At 51.5% G+C, this 17242-nt stretch overlaps 1 protein-coding gene across 1 annotated transcript in view; it reads right to left on the reverse strand.

Moving 5' to 3' along the window:
• Positions 1–10954: 10954 nt before the first annotated feature.
• The window catches only part of NUP210 (nucleoporin 210kDa), a 141967-nt gene continuing 135679 nt past the window's right edge, over positions 10955–17242 (reverse strand). Inside the window, exons 36-41 of the mRNA XM_006901376.1 lie at positions 16556–16702; positions 14570–14817; positions 13376–13592; positions 12585–12680; positions 12403–12486; positions 10955–11055 (exon numbers count right to left, since the gene is read on the reverse strand). Of these exons, the coding sequence (XP_006901438.1) occupies positions 10955–11055; positions 12403–12486; positions 12585–12680; positions 13376–13592; positions 14570–14817; positions 16556–16702 (893 nt within the window). The remainder of the gene's footprint in view (positions 11056–12402; positions 12487–12584; positions 12681–13375; positions 13593–14569; positions 14818–16555; positions 16703–17242) is intronic.

The raw sequence follows: 17242 nt of genomic DNA on the forward strand, positions 1-17242 counted from the left end.
AGCCAGAAGGCTCCTTGGAGGCAAGATGGCAAAGCTTTGTCTCACATACTTTGGACATGTTGGTAGGAAAGGCAGTTCTTTGGAGAGGGACATCATACTTGGAAGGGTGGAGGGCTGATAAAAGAGGGGACAACTCTCAGTGAGATGGACACCGTGACTGCAGCAAGGGGCTCATTGGAGATGACGAGGTTGGTTCAGGACACGGATAGGGCAGGTGCAGATCTGTGGTTCTCAGGGTTGCTGTGATTCATACTTGATGGCCCCCAACAAAAACAGTAACAACAATTGCGTGAAACATAAAATGTAACCAAATACAAGCTGGTCTCATTCAGCTTGCAGTCTCTGATTTTGAGTTTTCTCTCCCCAGCCCCCACTTTAATTGAGATCACTACCTTTGTTTAATACAGTTACCCTTGCTCCTAGAGAATGAACCATGCAGTGGGACACTCACGGAGTGTTGTTGATACTTCAACATGAAACCTTAGATGCTGTGCTCAGTGTGGACACAGATTGACCTTAAATGTCACGAAAAGGAGGCAAGATGTTTTGGATGGCTTTGGACCAGATACTTCCTGTCTCTGGGCCTCAGTTTTTCTGCACAAACAAGGTGAGAGTTAAGCTGACTCACTGGATCTCAACATTTTATTTGGGAGCACTTGACATAGAATATCCATATAAGAAATATTAAAGAATCTCTTGAATGAGGATTTGCTGAAATCAACATGAAGCCAGGCTAGATTTGCATGAGTGGCCTTGATCCTTCATACTTTCTTTCATGCCCTTTGCCTGTGACATTTCTGCTCTTTCCAACAAAAGGTGGAATTGATTTTCCCCTTCCTGGAGGTCAGGCCCAAGGAGTCCTGGTGGAGCAGTTGGTTATAGGGTGTACTGTGAACCAAAACGTTGGCAGTTCAAGTTCAACAACTATTCCTTGAGGGGAAGACATGGCTGTCACCTTCTGTAAAGGTTCTGTCTTTAGAAACCCGTCTTACTCCATCCTGAAGGGTCACCATGGGATGGAACTTATGCTACTACAGTATGTTTTGGAGGAGTCTAGATTCAGGCGTGTGGCTTGGTCGATAAGATGAAGCCTAGCCCCCAGGAGGCCTTTTACAGATGTTTGCATTTGCTTTCTGTTCCTCGATTGACCTTATGAGACGAATAGGTCTCAGCTCTACCCCTCGTCCTGGGAGAGGAACGAAGCATTAATGCACATATTGCAAAGCCAGCTGCCTAGATCTCTAACACCCAGACTCCTGAGAAATGTAAATGGTGCAGAGTTAAGCTGCTGATCCGGGGTAGTTAATGACATGTTTCTGTGGCTGGGATTGTTGTTTTATGTGCTGTAAGTCACTTGTGACTCATAACAACCCTATGTACAACAGCCCTGAACCCTGCTCTATCCTGAGCCAACCTTACAGTCTCTGAAGCACCTACCCGCATTACCTTAGTCACTGACTCAATCCTTCTCATTGAAGGTCTTCCTCTCTTGCACTGTCCCTCAACCCTCCCAAGCATGATGTCCCTCTCCAAGGACTGGTCCCTGGTTCCTCCTTGCCACATGTCCAAAGTATGTCAGATGGAGCTTCAAAATTCTTGCCTCCAAGGAGCAGCCTGGTTTCACTCTCTTTAGGACAAACCTGTGTGTTCTCCTGGCTGTCTGTGGTATATTCAATACTCTTTTCCAGCACCACAACTCAGAGACTTTAGGTGCTGTCAAGGGATCCTGTGTACGGCACCTGTGAACCTTGCTCGGTCGGCCCTGCACCATCCTCACAACCCTGGCTGTGTTCACATTGTTCCAGTCACTGTTTCAATCCATCTTGTTGAGGGTCTTCCTCTCCTTCACTGACCCTCTACTTTTCCAGGCATGATGTCCTTCTCCAAGGACTGGTCTCTCCTGTTAACATGCCCAGAGTACGTGAGACTGAGTCTCTGCATTGTTGCCTCCAAGGAGCACGCTGGCTACACTTTGTCCAAGACACATACGTTCTCTGGGCAGTCCACCGAATAGCCAATACTCTCCACTAACGCCACAGTTCAAAAGGCATCGATGCTTCAGCCTTCTTTATTCATTGTCTGACTTCCATGCGTATATAAAGCAATTGAAAACCCCATGGTTTGGGTCAGGGCACTTTAGTTTTTAAACTGAAGTCCTTGCTCTTTACCATTTTTCAAGGGACCAAGAACAAATACACCCAATACAATGCTCTTTTTCGTTCTTGGCTACTTCCCCAGGGGTATTGATTGTGGAACTAAGTAAAAGACAACCCTTGACAACTTCAATCTTTCTCCCGCACATTTAATGCAAAATGAATGAGTATTTGGGCTGACAGGGAAAAAATAACCAATTTTTCTTTTTAAAAAAGGAGAACTTTTGGATGGAAAACAAAATACAGGGGGGAAATATAAATGGCAATCCCCCCAAAAAACCCACAACATTCTCATTAGTAATTCGTGTTGTTGTTGGGTGCTCTTGAGTACAACTCATAGCGACCTCATGAACAAAAGACCTGAACCCTGTTCTATCCTGCACCATCCTCACACTTCCTGACACACAGGAGCCCATTGCAGCAGTCACCGTGTTGATCCACCTGGTTGAGGGTCTTCCTTTCCTTTGCCAACCCTCCATCCTTCCCAGAATCATGTCCTTCTCCAAGGAATAGCCCCTCCTAGCAACATGTCCAAAGTATATGAGGTGAAGCCCTGTCATTCTTGCCTCCAAAGAGCACTCCAGCTGCACCCTCTCCAAGAAATTGGTTTTGTTCTCTTTGCCAGACAATTGAATTGTTAAACAATGAATAAGTATGACAGAAAAAAAATTGCTACCTTTGAGCTGTGGTGTTGGAGAAAAGCACCAAATATCCACTAGTAATTAGGTAATTTCTAATTAAACTTGTAAAATGCCTTTTTAACATTTTTTTTTTTTAGCTCCAGTGGCCTAGTAGTAAGGAGGTGCGCTGCCAACCCCAAAACACATGGTTCGAATCCATGAGTGGCTCCTCAGGAGAAAGATGGTCAGTCTCTTCCCATGTGATTTACTATCTATAAAAACTCACGGTAGATTGTCTGCGAGTTGGTTCCAACTCAATGGTACATTACAACAACAACAACAACAAAAAATGATAGATCAGCAAAAATGGTAGGACCGTAGGGTGTGTTGATGAGGATGGAGAAACAATCTCTCATGACCAGCTGGTAGGTGCAGTGTGCACCAGCCCGGCACTCCTGCAGTGGATTTCGCAGCAGCCAGCAGGATTGAAGATGAGCATCCCCTGTATAGGGCACTTCCACTTATTGACGTCCGTAGAACCCCCGCCCTTTCCACAGTGTACTCTGCGCACAACGCGGGTCAGAGGAACAACCTGGAATAACAACTCTGTCCAGGACGGAGCGGGAGGATGAACCCAACAGAAGTACAGCTACAAGACAGGAGCGGAGAGAAAAAGGCAAGATGCTGGAGTGACAGAGTGCAACCACAGTATATAAACACACACACTAATCCTTTATGTAAATAAAGGACATTTTCTTGTGAGTGAAAATTGTTTGGGAAGCATCTGCTGGAAGCCTGTAAAAGCAGTTGCCTCTGAGAAAGGAGGGGATGGAGTAGTAGGCAGAGGTTAACTGAGAGGTATGTCGAATGTAACATTTTAAACAATTAGACAGCTGCAAGCCTCTAACAGCCTACATTGAATGGCAGTAGGGTTTGTTATGTGCTGTTGAGTTAACCAGGACTCACAGTGACCCTATGCACAATAGTTCTGAACACTCCTCTATCCTGAGCCAATCTCACTGTCTCTGACACATCTACCCTTATTACCCCAGGCACTGTATCAATCCATCTCATCCGGGGTCTTCCTCTCCTGCACTGTCCCTCCACCCTTCCAAGCATGATGGCCTTCTCCAAGGACTGATCCCTCCTGGCCATGTGCTCAAAGTATGTGAGATGGAGCTTCAAAATCCTTGCCTCCAAGGAACAGGTTGGTTTCACTTCTCCAGGACAGACCTGTTTGTTCTCTTGGTAGTCTATGGTGCGTTCAATATTCTTCTCCAGCACCACACTCAAAAACATGGGTTCTCCTTATTCACTGTTAGTAGGAATGTAAAATGGTATAACCACTATGGAAGACTGTATGGCACTTTCTCAAAAAGTTGCAAATAGAAATACCATTTGATCCAGCAATTCCTCTACTGGGAATATACCCTAAAGAAACCATATTTGCCACCCAGGCAGATATATGCTCACCCATGTTTATCACAGCTTTGTTCACAATAGCAAAGAGTTGGAAACAACCTAAGTGTCTATCAACAAACAAATGGATAGAGAATCTGTGGTATATTCACACAATGGAATACTACACTGCATTGAAAAACAAGGAACTCATGCAATATTATTCAAAACGGGTGACCCTGGAGGACATGCTGAGTGAAATATCTCAGTCACAAAAGGACAAATATTGCATAGGGCCACTGTTGTAGAATGGGACTGACATCAGGATTGGGGTGAGACTGAGAAAAATTGGATAAATTATGTATATGGAATTGAAACAAATGAGGGAGAGAACAGTTTAAAAGCAATATATGATTCGGTATTATGGTTATCACAAGAGTCCAGAATGAAGGTTGCCTAGTGGAGTGTACTTGGGGTGGGGGGATTGTATTCCAATGAAGGAATTTTACTTTTCAAAGAGAAGAACAAATTGGGGGGGGGGGCGGGGAGGGATGGGCAGGGAGAAAAATACAACAATGAATGAGTGTAAATCCAAAATCTCGGTAAACTTTCATTAAAATTAATAAAATAAAATTTTAAAAAGAGAAAAAAATGGGTTCTTCTATTGTAGGTGCCACTGAGTTGAGCACGACACACAGCGAACATATGAACAGATCTGAGCACTGTGTCATCATCTGTGACACACCTGTGTCCATGGTACAGTTACTGTGTCAATCCATCTGTGAAAGACCTTCCTCTCTTTTGCTAATCCTCCACTTTTTCAGTATGATGTCCCTCTCCAAGGAAAAGCCTCTCCTAACAACATGCTTTTAAGATTCTTCTCACCACTGGACAGATTGGCAGCAATAGACAGTGAAGAGATTGAGGTTGTTAACAGTTTCAGTTTGCTTGGCTCCACAGTCAACACTCTTGGTACCAGTAGCCAGGAAATCAAATGATGAATTGCACTGGGAAAGTCAGCTGTCAGGGTCCTCTCCAGAGTACTGAAGAGCAATGATGCCAGTCTGGAGACTAAGGTGCACCTGATCTAGGTCATAGTCTTTGCAATTTCTTGCTATTCATCACAAAGCTGGACAATGCCTAGGGATGATAGAAAGATAACTGATGCCTTTGAGCTGTGGTGCTGGAAAAAAGTGTTGAATTTATCACGGACTGCCAGGAGAACAAACAGGTTTATCCTGGAGAGGGTGAAACCAGACTGGTCCTTAGAGATAAGGATTCTGAAGCTTTGTCTGACATACTTTGGACATGTTGCAAGGAGGAACCAGCCCTTGGAGAGGATGTCATGCTTAGGAGGGTGGAGGGACAGTGCAGGAAAAAAAGACCCTGGATGAGATGGATTGATTCAGTACCTGGGGTAATGAGGGTAGGTGTGTCAGAAACAATAAGGTTGGCACAGGATAGAGCAGGGTTCAGAGCTGTTGTACATAGGGTTGCTATGAGTCACAAGCAACTTGAGGGTACATAATAACAACATGCTCAAAGTGTAGTTTTGCCACCTTTGCCTCCACGGAGCACTATGGCAGCAAGACATAGCTGTTATTTTGACTGTCCATGGGTCATTATGTACTCATCTCCAACACCACAACTCAAAGGCATCAATTCTTCTGTCATCCTTATTCACTGTCCAGCTCTCAGATGCATAGAAAATAATTGCAAAGACCATGGCCTGGATCAGGTGCACCTTAGTTTTCAAACTGACATCATGGCTACTCAGTACTTTGAAGAGTTTCCTGTTAGCAGATGTACCCTTTTCAATACATCTCCTCATCTCCTGACTGCTGATAACAAGGATGTTAATTGTGGATCCAAGTATGATGAAATCTGTGACAATGACAATCTTTTCTCCATCTATCATGATGTTGCTTATTGGTCTAGTGGTGAAGATTTTTGTCTACTTGATATTGAAATGCTATCTGTATTGAAGTCTTTGATCCTTTGCAGTAAGCGTTTCTAGTCTTTGGTTTTAAGCAAGCAAGTTGTGTCATCTGCAGAGTGCAGGTTGTTGATGTGTCTTCCTCAGATCCTGATGGTGACATTCTTCTTCATAGAGTCCAGGTTCTGGGCTCTATGATAAGTGCAGGGGGTATGTTATCTTATTCTTTGTACTCCCTAAATGAAATCCTTTCCTGAGATGATAAATAAAACATCCCATGAAACATACAGAAATCGTGCTGCTCCGCAGGGCTCTGGGTGGGACAGTGGGTGTTGACCGAGTCCTGGCTGCCGCTCACCAGCTGTACGTTTTTGGTGGGGCCTCAGCACTGGTGCCTCAGTTAGTTGCCTGTTATTGAGAAATGCTCACCGTCTGCCTGCCAGGGAAGGGCAGTGCCTGCTGCTTGCTTTTCCCATCCACCCCACCTAACCCACTTCCTATGTCCACACGAGACATAGGGAGCCCTGGCTGATGATGGGAGGGAGCAGCAGCACGGCCAGGTGGCTGGTGTAGAGGAGACTGGGCTAGCATGCTGTGTGCTGTGGACATCTGGGGTGGACATGACTCCTTCCCTATCAATGTCCAGTGGGGGCGAACACATCCCCTTGGCCTTCATGGGTTCTCTGTCTAGAATTCATCAGGAGTCATCTGGAGTCCTGTTTGTCCACTGGGCACATGCAGGGTGAGACTGGCACGAGGCCTATTACTCAGGGTGCCAGACCCTCAGAGTTAGATTTTGTGAGCCCTTCGGGAGTCATTGGTGGGAAGTTCTTGTTTCATGTAGGGGGCACCCAAGATTGAAGACGGCGGTTGATATTCCACATCACACAGCCTGTGTCCTTAGGAGGAGCTCCTTGTTCTCAGAGCCAACTCCTGGCGGCCAGGCCCATGTCCTGCACGCCAGAACTTTTGAGCTTCTAGGATGTAGGCACCAAGGACACCGGGGAGTCCTGCCACCCCGGGAGGGGCAGAGGGTGGCCAGACAGTGCCCAGGCGAGAGTCGACCTGGGGACCATGGCCAGGACAGGGCTGCAGTCAGTGTTACCCCAGGGCCCCGAAATGTCAGCCCACTGTGACAGGTAACAGAAAGGGTGCTTGGTGGCTCACAGCTGAAAAGGAATCTGTATCCTCCTCAAGGCTGCAGCACTGAGGTCTAGCAAGCAGCCCACCCTGAATTCATGCCTGTACTCCACGGGGGTGGGGGTGTATGTCCTCGTCAGGACAGGCAGATTCCTTCCAGGCCCGCTTAGCTGTCTTTCCTCCCCTGGACCAGCAGCTGCCTGCCTCCCTTCTCGTCACACTGATGGCAGAGGCACAGGAAGGGTGGGCGGAAGCACTTGAGGCCTCTGGAGCCTCCGCTCAGGACCCATCTTGACGCTCCCACCCACTCCCACTGGTCACAGCAAGACCCAGTTCTGCTTAATCTGGGCAGGAGGGACCTCTGTCTCAATGGATGGGCTGTGGGGAAGGGCAAGGAGCTGGGATGTAAGGCAGGTCGCCACCAGCTCACTGCTAGAGCTGCTCTAACAAATGTTCATGTAAACCTGTCAGTGGCTTCAAAGAACAGATATGTATTGTCTGCTTTCTGGAGGTGACTCAACCTGTCAGCTATGTCTCCTCCTCCTGTGGCCTCTGTCCTGGTGTCACGGGTCCCTGGCATCCTTACCCTGTGCCAACATGCATATCTGTGCATCTGCTCTGCTCTTGTTAGGACTTTGCAGTGATTTGGTTTGGATCCACCCTACACTGGTGTGACCTCAGTAACACTAGAAAATCCTCAATTTCCAAGCAGTCATAGACAGGTAGACGGGTTAGGGCTTCAGTGCAGGTTGTTTGGGGAGTCAGTTCAGTCCATTATACACTCCACAGGCTGAGAGCCGCTCTGTGGTGACCGGGCAGCTCCTGGGAATGTCCTCGTGCAGATGAGAGAACTGGGGCCCAGGAAGGTCAATGACAACTGCTGCGCCCATTCTAGGGGGCCTGCTCTGGGGCTCCCAGATCCCTGTGCCAACCTAATGCCTGCTCTGGGCTTTCTCCTAGTCTGGTGGAGCTGACTTTGAGATGCAACATTTCCAGAATGTCTGAAACTGTGCCAAAGTGAAAGTTCGTTTTTGGCTAAATTTTGGAATTCTAGAGGCAAAAAAAAAGTATCTCCATGTAATACTATATTTTTAGTGCTAACTGGTGCTAAAGGCATTTTTAGCACCCCGTGGAGAGCGAGTCACTTGGTTAGTTTAGGAACAGAGCACTTGTCGTGCTGTGTGCCACCTGTTTTTGGAAACACACCCTGCAGGACGCGCTCACTTGCTGGCCGGAGCTGGTCGCTTCCAGCAGTGACCACATAAACATGCCTTCCCAGGGCAGCTGCTTTAGGCCGGAGCAAGGCTCTGGCCTCAGGCCTGGTATCTCGTCTGCTCTGTCAAGTTCAGCATATCGAAGGAGGATGAAAGAAGCCAGACAGTGAGGAATCCTTTTTATTTCTATCTAGCGGATTAGAAATGGGCTTCCGGACATCTAGAGCCAGGCCTGAAGGATTACTGTCAACAAGCATGGTTATCCAATGTCCTTAGCCAGCCATGGGCCAGAAAAGCCATCCCAGCCAGGGATATGGAAGGAACTATCTCCTGGAGTCTTCCAGGAAGGTGTCTTTAGTCCTTGGGAGACAGGGAGAGTTGGTCAGCTCCAGACGATAAGTGATGGCTAGATCCTGGCAGCCATCATGTGTCCACGAGGGCCTGCCTGAAAGGAATGCTGACGTTTACAGAGTCTCAGTTGTAAATGTGGCCTAGTCCTTAGGGAGTTGTGCTATTAATCCAAAGGCCGTGTCTCTCTGTGTTCAAATCCACTAGGGACTGCTTGGGATAAAAATGGGCAGTCTGCTCCAGGGTGACTGACAGTCTTGAAAAGCCACTGGAGGATCATCTGAGCCAGTGACCTCAGCAGTGAGAACTGTACATGTAAACGCTGAATGCTCAGGCATTGGGGTGGAGCTGGGCATGAGGACGCAGCCTGAGGGCAAGAGAGCAGGGCTCATGGGCAGAGGACAAACCCTGAGGGGTGTCGGCTTGGCAAGGATCTGTGAATGGGCAGAGATGAGGGCAGGAAGAGGATGGATACAGTTGAGGTGTCAGCAGGGAGAGGTGTGTGAAGGGGCAGCCTGGTCTCCTGGCTGGAGAGCTCACAAGGAGGCCAGGTGAGGGGCTGCTGCCTGAGATACCTGCAGAGGAGGTGGGGCCGGGCTGGCCAGCCTGCTGACGTGAGAAGGAGTTGGGGTGAGGGGAAGAACACAGCATTTTTAGCTGTAGGACTGAGAACAGGAAAGGGAGTGTGCTCTTGGACTGACGTGGGCCTGGGAGGGTGTGAGGACACGTATACGTCAACCTGGGCCCATGTGGGAAGACAGTGGCCACCCCTGGTCTCCAAGGTGGACAGCATGCTCTGGTGGCATATGAGAGAGAACTGGGTGATGAGGTAGAGTCCCCAGACTGGTCTGGCTTGGTGAGGAGCCCTACTCACCCAATCCCAGCAAAGACCACATGCTCTTAAGAAACATCCAGCGCTTTATTAAATAACCAGGTAGAAATGATCGTATTGACATCCAGGTTGTCATTGTAGGCTCAGGTCATTGCAAGGCACGACGTTTCCGTTTGGTAACAACCCCCTTAGCCTCACCCCAGAGGGTGAAGACCAGCTCCAGTCAAAATGGACTCTTGAGATGCGGTGTCCTCGCTGACTGGCTCTGGGCTGAGTCGCTGGGGCCTCCAGCTGGCCGTCTCCCCTCTAGGAGCGGACAGCACTCAGCTTTGAGGAGCTTCACTGCTGAGTGAGGCCCGTCCTGGGGGGTAGCCCTCCTCCCTGGCCATAGGCCACGCGGGGGGCCTGTGGGAGCTGCCTTGAGGGGCTGGGCCCAACTGCTGACCATGGGGCCACCTCTCACAGGGTGGGCAGGGGCTCAGGTCTGATGAGGTCCGAGCGTAGTAGGGGGAAAAAAAGGACACATAACACTGTCTTTGTGCGAAGGCAAAAGAAAAAGGCTGCTCATACAAGCCAACACAAGGACCTGTGTCCAGCTCCATGGTCCTGATGGTGGCCTGACTCTCGGCCAAAGCAGAGGCCAGGCCTGAGAGCAAAGGCCCCCTCAGGCCCCAGGGGCAAGGTTCACAGGACGTCCCATTCACAAAGCAAAGAGACCACAGGACTGAGGTCTGGTCACAGCAACCCAAGAGAAGGAGGATGTCACCCGAGCTGTGAAGGCGGATTTCTAGTGTTCCCACCCTCGGGCTGCAGGGTGGTTCCTGAGTCTTGTACACCTGAGGCTGGGAAGGACTGGGCGACAGAACACAAAGCATTATAGCAGCCCCCTAACAAGTTTTACATGAGGAAGTGCCACAGAAATGAAAACAGACTGACAGCTCCCTTCCCTGAGAGTGCCACCATCATCGGCAGACAACGAAGCGGGGCTTCTGACAGTGGGGTGTCACCCAGGGGGACCCCAGAAAATCAAGCATACAGGAGCGAGCCAGGGTACAGGAATGAGCCGGGGGCTGAGCTTCGCAGGACTCCAAAGGAAAGACAATGGACCCTAAACTCCTACATTGAGAAGCTGCCTGCAAGCGGAGCCTCGGTCACAGCTCCATCAGAAGAGATGATGGCGGAGCTGGCAGCGGGAGGGCCCAGGGGCAGGGACCGTAGCACAGGGTGCAGGCGTGGGGGCTGGGCGAAGGGCCTGCGTGCGGGGCTGGCTTATTGGACGCCACTGGCACCAGTTCTGCGGCTCAGCCAGCTGTCTAATGGGAGGCGTAGGCCTGGCTCCACAGCCCTGAGGGAGGGCTGGCTTTGCGACTGGGAGGCAGCGCGTTTAAAGAAGGTGGTGAAGAAGCAGCAAAATCTGGAGGGGGGATAAAAAAGAAAAGATGAAGTGAGCCGCTGGGCAGGAAAGGGGCCGCCTTGTTCCTCAGGTGTCCGCCATCAGCATCTAGCACCTAGGACGTGTCCCCAAGGGTCCTGGGCCAGGAGGCAACCACGGAGGCTCACAGAGCTGGCCCTGACATGGGTGGAGCGGGAGTGGACTGGACCAAGCAGTGGGCAGGGGAGAAGAGGACCAGGCTGCTGGCCCATGTGGCAGTGCCTTCAGGGGGCCCCAGGAAGCGAGGACTTTCTGCTCTTGCCCGATAAACAGCAGGCTGGTGAGGAGGGGCTCGTGTGAGAGAGAAGACCACCCGGAGCAGAGAAGACAGGCCGCACAAGGCCCCTGGGTTTGTGGAAGGCTCTAGGGTGACTTGGAAGCAATGCAGGGACCTCTCTGAGGTCCAATACACATAGGCTTGCTGGGATATGCAGTGCTAGGACTGAGAGGTCTCTGCAGAAAGAGCTGGATAAACGATGGAGCGGTAAAGGAGGCAGCTATGATTCCAGGGACCCAGCATGTGTGTGGGAACCTTGTCACCTAGGAAAACATATCTCTGCCCTAAACCGGGGAACTCTGGTGGCCTAGTGGAAAGGAACTGTGCTGCCAACTGCAAGGCATGGCTTTTGAATCCACCAGCAGCTCTGCAGGAGAGAGATGGACAATCTCCTGTGTGATTTACTGCCTCTGGAAATCCGCTCGAGGGTCAGCTATGAAGTAGGTTCCGACTAGACTGTACACACCACCACCACCTCCACCTCCTCCTCTTCCACTACCACTTCCTCCTCCTCCTCCTCCACCATCACACCACCACCACCACCACCACCACCTCCACCTCCTCCTCTTCCACTACCACTTCCTCCTCCTCCTCCTCCACCATCACACCACCACCACCACCACCACCACCACCACACCTTCCTTGACGTCTGGCCCTGGCCCTGCTGGGTAGCAGAGAGTGGCTCAAAATTCCCATGTCAGGGCAAGAGTCCGTAAGTGGGAATCAGGAGATACAAGGGCTGTGTGTACAACTGTGCGCAGGCTGGACACTGTGGTTTCTATCCAGGGGGTAACCCCTGGAGTTGTGTAGCTCTGTCAAACTCTGGGGTCACAGGGGATGATGTCATGGCCAGGAGGAATGGGCATTCCCAGCCTTCTCCCTGAGCAGATCACCGGAGCCACCTTGCCTCTGGCCGGCACAGTGCAGCACTGACTGGGTCAAGCTGGTCCTCACCATCCCCTGCCGCCCTCTGCTGCGGGTGCCCACACCTGCCCTTGTGTCCAGACCCTCTCATCCAGGGACAGTCGGCTGATTCAGGGGGTTCTACTCACAGTTGAGGCTGGGCCTCAGGCTGGCTCTGGGCGTGAAGGCTGACATGGCAGCAGGCTCTCGGGGGGTGCAGACCGTGTGGTAGGCTACAAGACACAGGCCAGTGAGACCATAGCTGGGAGGAGTGGGGCTGAGGGTCAGGGTGGGGGTCACTAACGGGAGACACACAGAACCACCCACTCACCGATGATCATGACGGCGGTCCCAGCCAGTAGGGCAAACAGCGTGAAGAACATGACTTGGTAAGAATCCAGGAAGTGCTGGAAGAGCGTGGTCCCATCTACATGCCAACAGAGAAGAGTTTCCCAGATGTGGCAGGCTTGTGCCATGGCCCTGGGGCTGGGCCTCTGGGCAGGGAGGTTTCTGCAGCTATTAAAGAGTACACTCGGCCTGCCGGGGAGAGGCTGGGTGAGGTGCCTGGCATCAGCCTGGCGAAGCCTGTGTGACAACATGTACTGTTTTGGTTCTTGGTTCATTATACTTCAGGTGGGCTGTATCCTAAGCTCTGTCTTCACTACTTGTAGCTGGGGAAGACTAGTGAAAGCATTAATAACAAACACGATTATGGGGCTGGCAGATAGCAGCAGTTCTGTGAAGGAAACGAGGAGGACAGTGTTTAGAGACTGTAATTTTAAATGTGACCTGAGAGCTAACACTTGAAGGAAGATCTGGGAGAGGTGAGGACGTCAGCTGAGGGGCTGTGTTGGGAACAGTGCTGCAGGCAGAGGGAAGGGCACCTGCCCAGGGCTTGTGTGGGGCTGTGTCATAAACAGATCAGGAAGGCAGACAGTGGGGCCTGGGGCCTACGGGCGGTAAAGGACGCCTCCCTCTCAGTGCAGAGCAACCCTGGGGACATGGTTATAACTTAACAGGCTCCGTTCAACTGCCATGCTGCACACGGATTGGGGGTACAGGGGACGCAGAGGATACCCACCATCCTGACTGCCCCCTCACACCACACCGCATGTGACTCACGAGGCCCGGGCCCGCGGCGGTCCATCACGAAAGCCACAGTGACCGGAAGGGTGAGAGCTTGGTTGGTTGTGGGGCTAGAAAAAGTGAGGGCAGTGGTCAAGGGGCCCTGGCTGCCGGCGGTGGGGTCGGAGACGCTGACCGTGTACGTGACAAAGCTGGGCAGTCCGAAAGATTTGTCCTTGACGAAGGCCAGCACGGCAGGGGAGCCAGACTTTACCTGGGAAGAGGCTCAGTGTTGGGGTGGCCCGCTGCCCCGAGACTAGGGACTAGACCCTGGAGGTACGATCTTCTGAGTTCAGAGACAGTCCACCAGGCGCACCACACTCCCTCCCATGGCCCAAGGGGTCAGCGGCCACACCTAGACTCCAAGTCCTCTGAGGGTGATGGCATTTCCTGGAAATGTCTAATTGACAGCATGCCATTTGTAAAGGCAGATATTATTCTATGTACTACACCCAGGGTGATTTTAAGGAAAGAACAAATCATTATCATTGAATTCTAATAAAGTGCTCTTTTAAAAAATGAAATGCTAAACCAACAAAATAGCATTAAATGCCAGCTATCCAGGAGGAGCTGCAGCTCGGCCAGTGGGCTGGTCCCCAGCAGCCCCACCCTGGGCCTGTGTCCTAGTGGGGGAAACAGAGCTCAGTTTGCTACAATCACAGGAGACTAGGAGAAGACAGAGGAGCTGATGCACCCCTTCTCCAGAGCACATCAGATCCTCTGGGGGGACTCCAGGACCAGCGGGACTTGAGGATGGGGGTGGGTGGGACTCCAGGACCAGGGGGGACTCCAGCATCAGAGGGGATTCCAGAAACAGAGGGGACTCAGGATCAGAGGGACTCCAGGACCAGGGGGGAGTCCAGGACAAGGGGGACTCCAGGACCGGTGGGGACTCCAGCATCAGAGGGGATTCCAGGACCAGAGGGGACTCAGGATCAGAGGGACTCCAGGACCAGGGGGGAGTCCAGGACAAGGGGGACTCCAGGACCGGTGGGGACTCCAGCATCAGAGGGGATTTAGGATCAGAGGGGACTCCAGGACTAGGGGGGACTTGAGAACGGGGGGTGGGACTCCAGGACCTCGAGGAGGTATGGACACTCGGTTTAGGATTAGTGCTCTCATCTCTGTTCCGTGGCCTCCACACTCCCGCCCCCCATCACCTCCTGACATGAAGCATGAGGACCCCCACACCTCCAGGTTCTCCAGAATCTCCACGGCACCAAAGACCTTGACCTCAGAGCTGGTGTACTGGTTGCTCAGCAGGATTTCGGCCTCGTCAGTGTAGAGCCCTGGGCTGAAGGGCACCTCGGCCCCCACCTGCTCTCCGGGGAAGCTGCCAGCCAGGGAGGCTGTGACCACCAGGGTGGTCTTTCTCATGCTGAGGTGCTTCCGCTGCTTGTCCGACAGCCTTTGCATTACGACGGTGCAGAGGTATCGGCCTGCAGAGACAAAACGTCATCCCACCTGCCCTCCTCCTTTAACTAGGAAACTCCTGCTCACCCTTAGAGCCCCGGGCAGGCACCACAGCCTCCAGGTTCCCAGGGATCCCTCTCTAGGGTCCTGGCCCAGCTTGGACACCTTCTCTGCGGTCACCTCCCACCTCTAGCTGCAGTCTCAGAGTCCTCCCCTGGTAAAGTGACACTCCCTAAGGCAGGCCCACATCTAGTCAGCTCTACAACACAGGGACCAGCCAGCCTGGCCCAGAACATAGGAGAATAACTATTGCCCAGACACTAGGACCTGATAAGACCACAGGTTAAACCAGGTCTGATTCAGGACAGCTACAGCATAGGTGTACAGGGCAGAGCATCAGCAATGGGCCAGGTCGGTGGTACTTCCTAGGCCTGAATGAGAGTGGACACAACTGAGAGGGTGGAACACTGTGTACTGCCTGGAGCAGGGTTAGAGAGAGGAGGGGCACCAAGCACACTATCTGGAGCACAGTAAGTAGGAGGAGGGGCAATGAGCACACTGCCTGGAGCACGGTGAGCAGGAGGAGGGGCACCGAGCACACTGCTGGGAGCACGGTGAGCGGGAGGAGGGGCACCCGGCACACTGCCTGGAGCACGGTGAACGGGAGGAGGGGCACCGGGCACACTGCCTGGAGCACGGTGCATGCCGCACCCATTTCAGAGAGCAGAGAGGTGAGGAGGGGGTGGCTCCCATACCCACAGGCTTTGCACTAGCAAAAATCAGAGAAGGAGCTGGACTCGGGCCTCATCCCTGGGTGGTGCAAACACTTTGGCACTCAACTATTGAAAAGTTATTGGCTCAGACGCCATCAAAGACTCCTTAAAAGACAAGCCTGACAATCATATTCTCAAAGGTCATGGCCTTAAGAACACCACAGAGCAGCTCCATTCTACACACTCGGGGATACTGTGTGTTGGAATCAACGTGATATTACACTGGGTAAACCTGCATGCAGTTCAGGGGCTTTTTAAGGTGGGAAGACACAATGATGCCAACTTTAAAGACTGAGGTGCATATGATTCAAGCCATGGCCTTCTCGATTACTTGCTATGCATCCGAGAGCTGGACAATGAATAAAGATGAGGGGGGAAAATAGACCATCTTTGAACTGTGGTACTGGAGAAGAGTGGTGAATATCCCATGGACTATCAAGAGAACAAATAAGATGTCTCAGAGAAAATACTGCCAGGGTGCTCCTTGAAGGTGAGGATGGTGACAGGTTGTCTCACATGCTTGGGTATATTGTTAGGAGCCACTGATCCTTGGAAAAGGGCATCATTCTGGGAAACGCAGTGGTCAGTCAAAGAGTGGAAAACTCTCAACAAGAGAGATCAACAGTCACTGTAACAATGGACTGAAGTATTATCAGAGAAGATGAGAGCAGCACAGGACAGGGCAGGGTCAGATAGATCCATTGTTCATTGGGAGCTCTGTGAGTCACAGCTGACCTGATGGTTCCTAACAACAAGACAGTTAGATGCTAACAATCACAGCAGCCTGGCATAAACCTCCCAGTTCTCCCTGACAGCCATATGGTGCCAGGAGGTGAGGCCCGTCAATATCACTCTGTGGTTCGACTCTGGATAGCTTCTGCCCATCCAGACAGATGGCCACTGGGAGCCGGATATAAGGAGGCTTTGAGATATCTGAGGAGGAAGAGCCTCTGTTCAGGCAGTTTTAACTTTCAACTGTCAGAACACTTACCCTGAGCTACGTCAAACCCAGGTTCTGTGGTGAAAATGTCCCCTGCTGGGAAGTCAAAGACATCGTGCTTGAACTGGAGCTGGCAGCTGATGAGGGACTCTGGGTGCAAGTTCCTGATGATATCCAACTGGGCAGGAGAGCATTCGCCTGGAGGGAAGCGGAGGGTGAGAGGGCACAGAGGCCTGCAGCCTGGGGACAGAGTCAGAGACACACAGGCCAGCTCCTCCTAGAGCCCCCCGCCCAGCCCTCCCGCCCTGCAGCACTCAGCTTATAAAAGGAGAGGGCAAACTATACAGGGAAGGGGCCCATTCTGAAAGGCGGACCACTTCAGATCATCGCCAGGTGTGCTGGGGAGTGTGTATTCAAGGACACAGCACACAGGCTGGACGCTAACACACATCCCGGTGCCTGTCAGCTGGGGGACACGGGCAATTTGTTTCTTAGCGCCAGTGAGCACTGTCCCCTGTGAAGACACTAGGTACCCGCAGCCCTGTGCGCTTGTACGAGGAGAGAGAGAGATGTTTCCACGCTGTCATAACGATGCCTCATTAATCAGAGTGAGAACAGTGGTAATTAATTTTACCAGTTAAGTGGGTTTTGGGGCTTGTTTTTAAAATCTGCCCATATTGATTTATTTATTTCGGGTTGCTACTATCCAGGGCTGTCACGGGCAGGGCTGTCTGTTGC

This window comes from Elephantulus edwardii, unplaced genomic scaffold, assembly GCF_000299155.1.
Source record: "Elephantulus edwardii isolate Elephantulus edwardi_28Jun2011 unplaced genomic scaffold, EleEdw1.0 scaffold00322, whole genome shotgun sequence".
In the NCBI taxonomy this organism is placed as follows: Eukaryota; Metazoa; Chordata; class Mammalia; order Macroscelidea; family Macroscelididae; genus Elephantulus; species Elephantulus edwardii.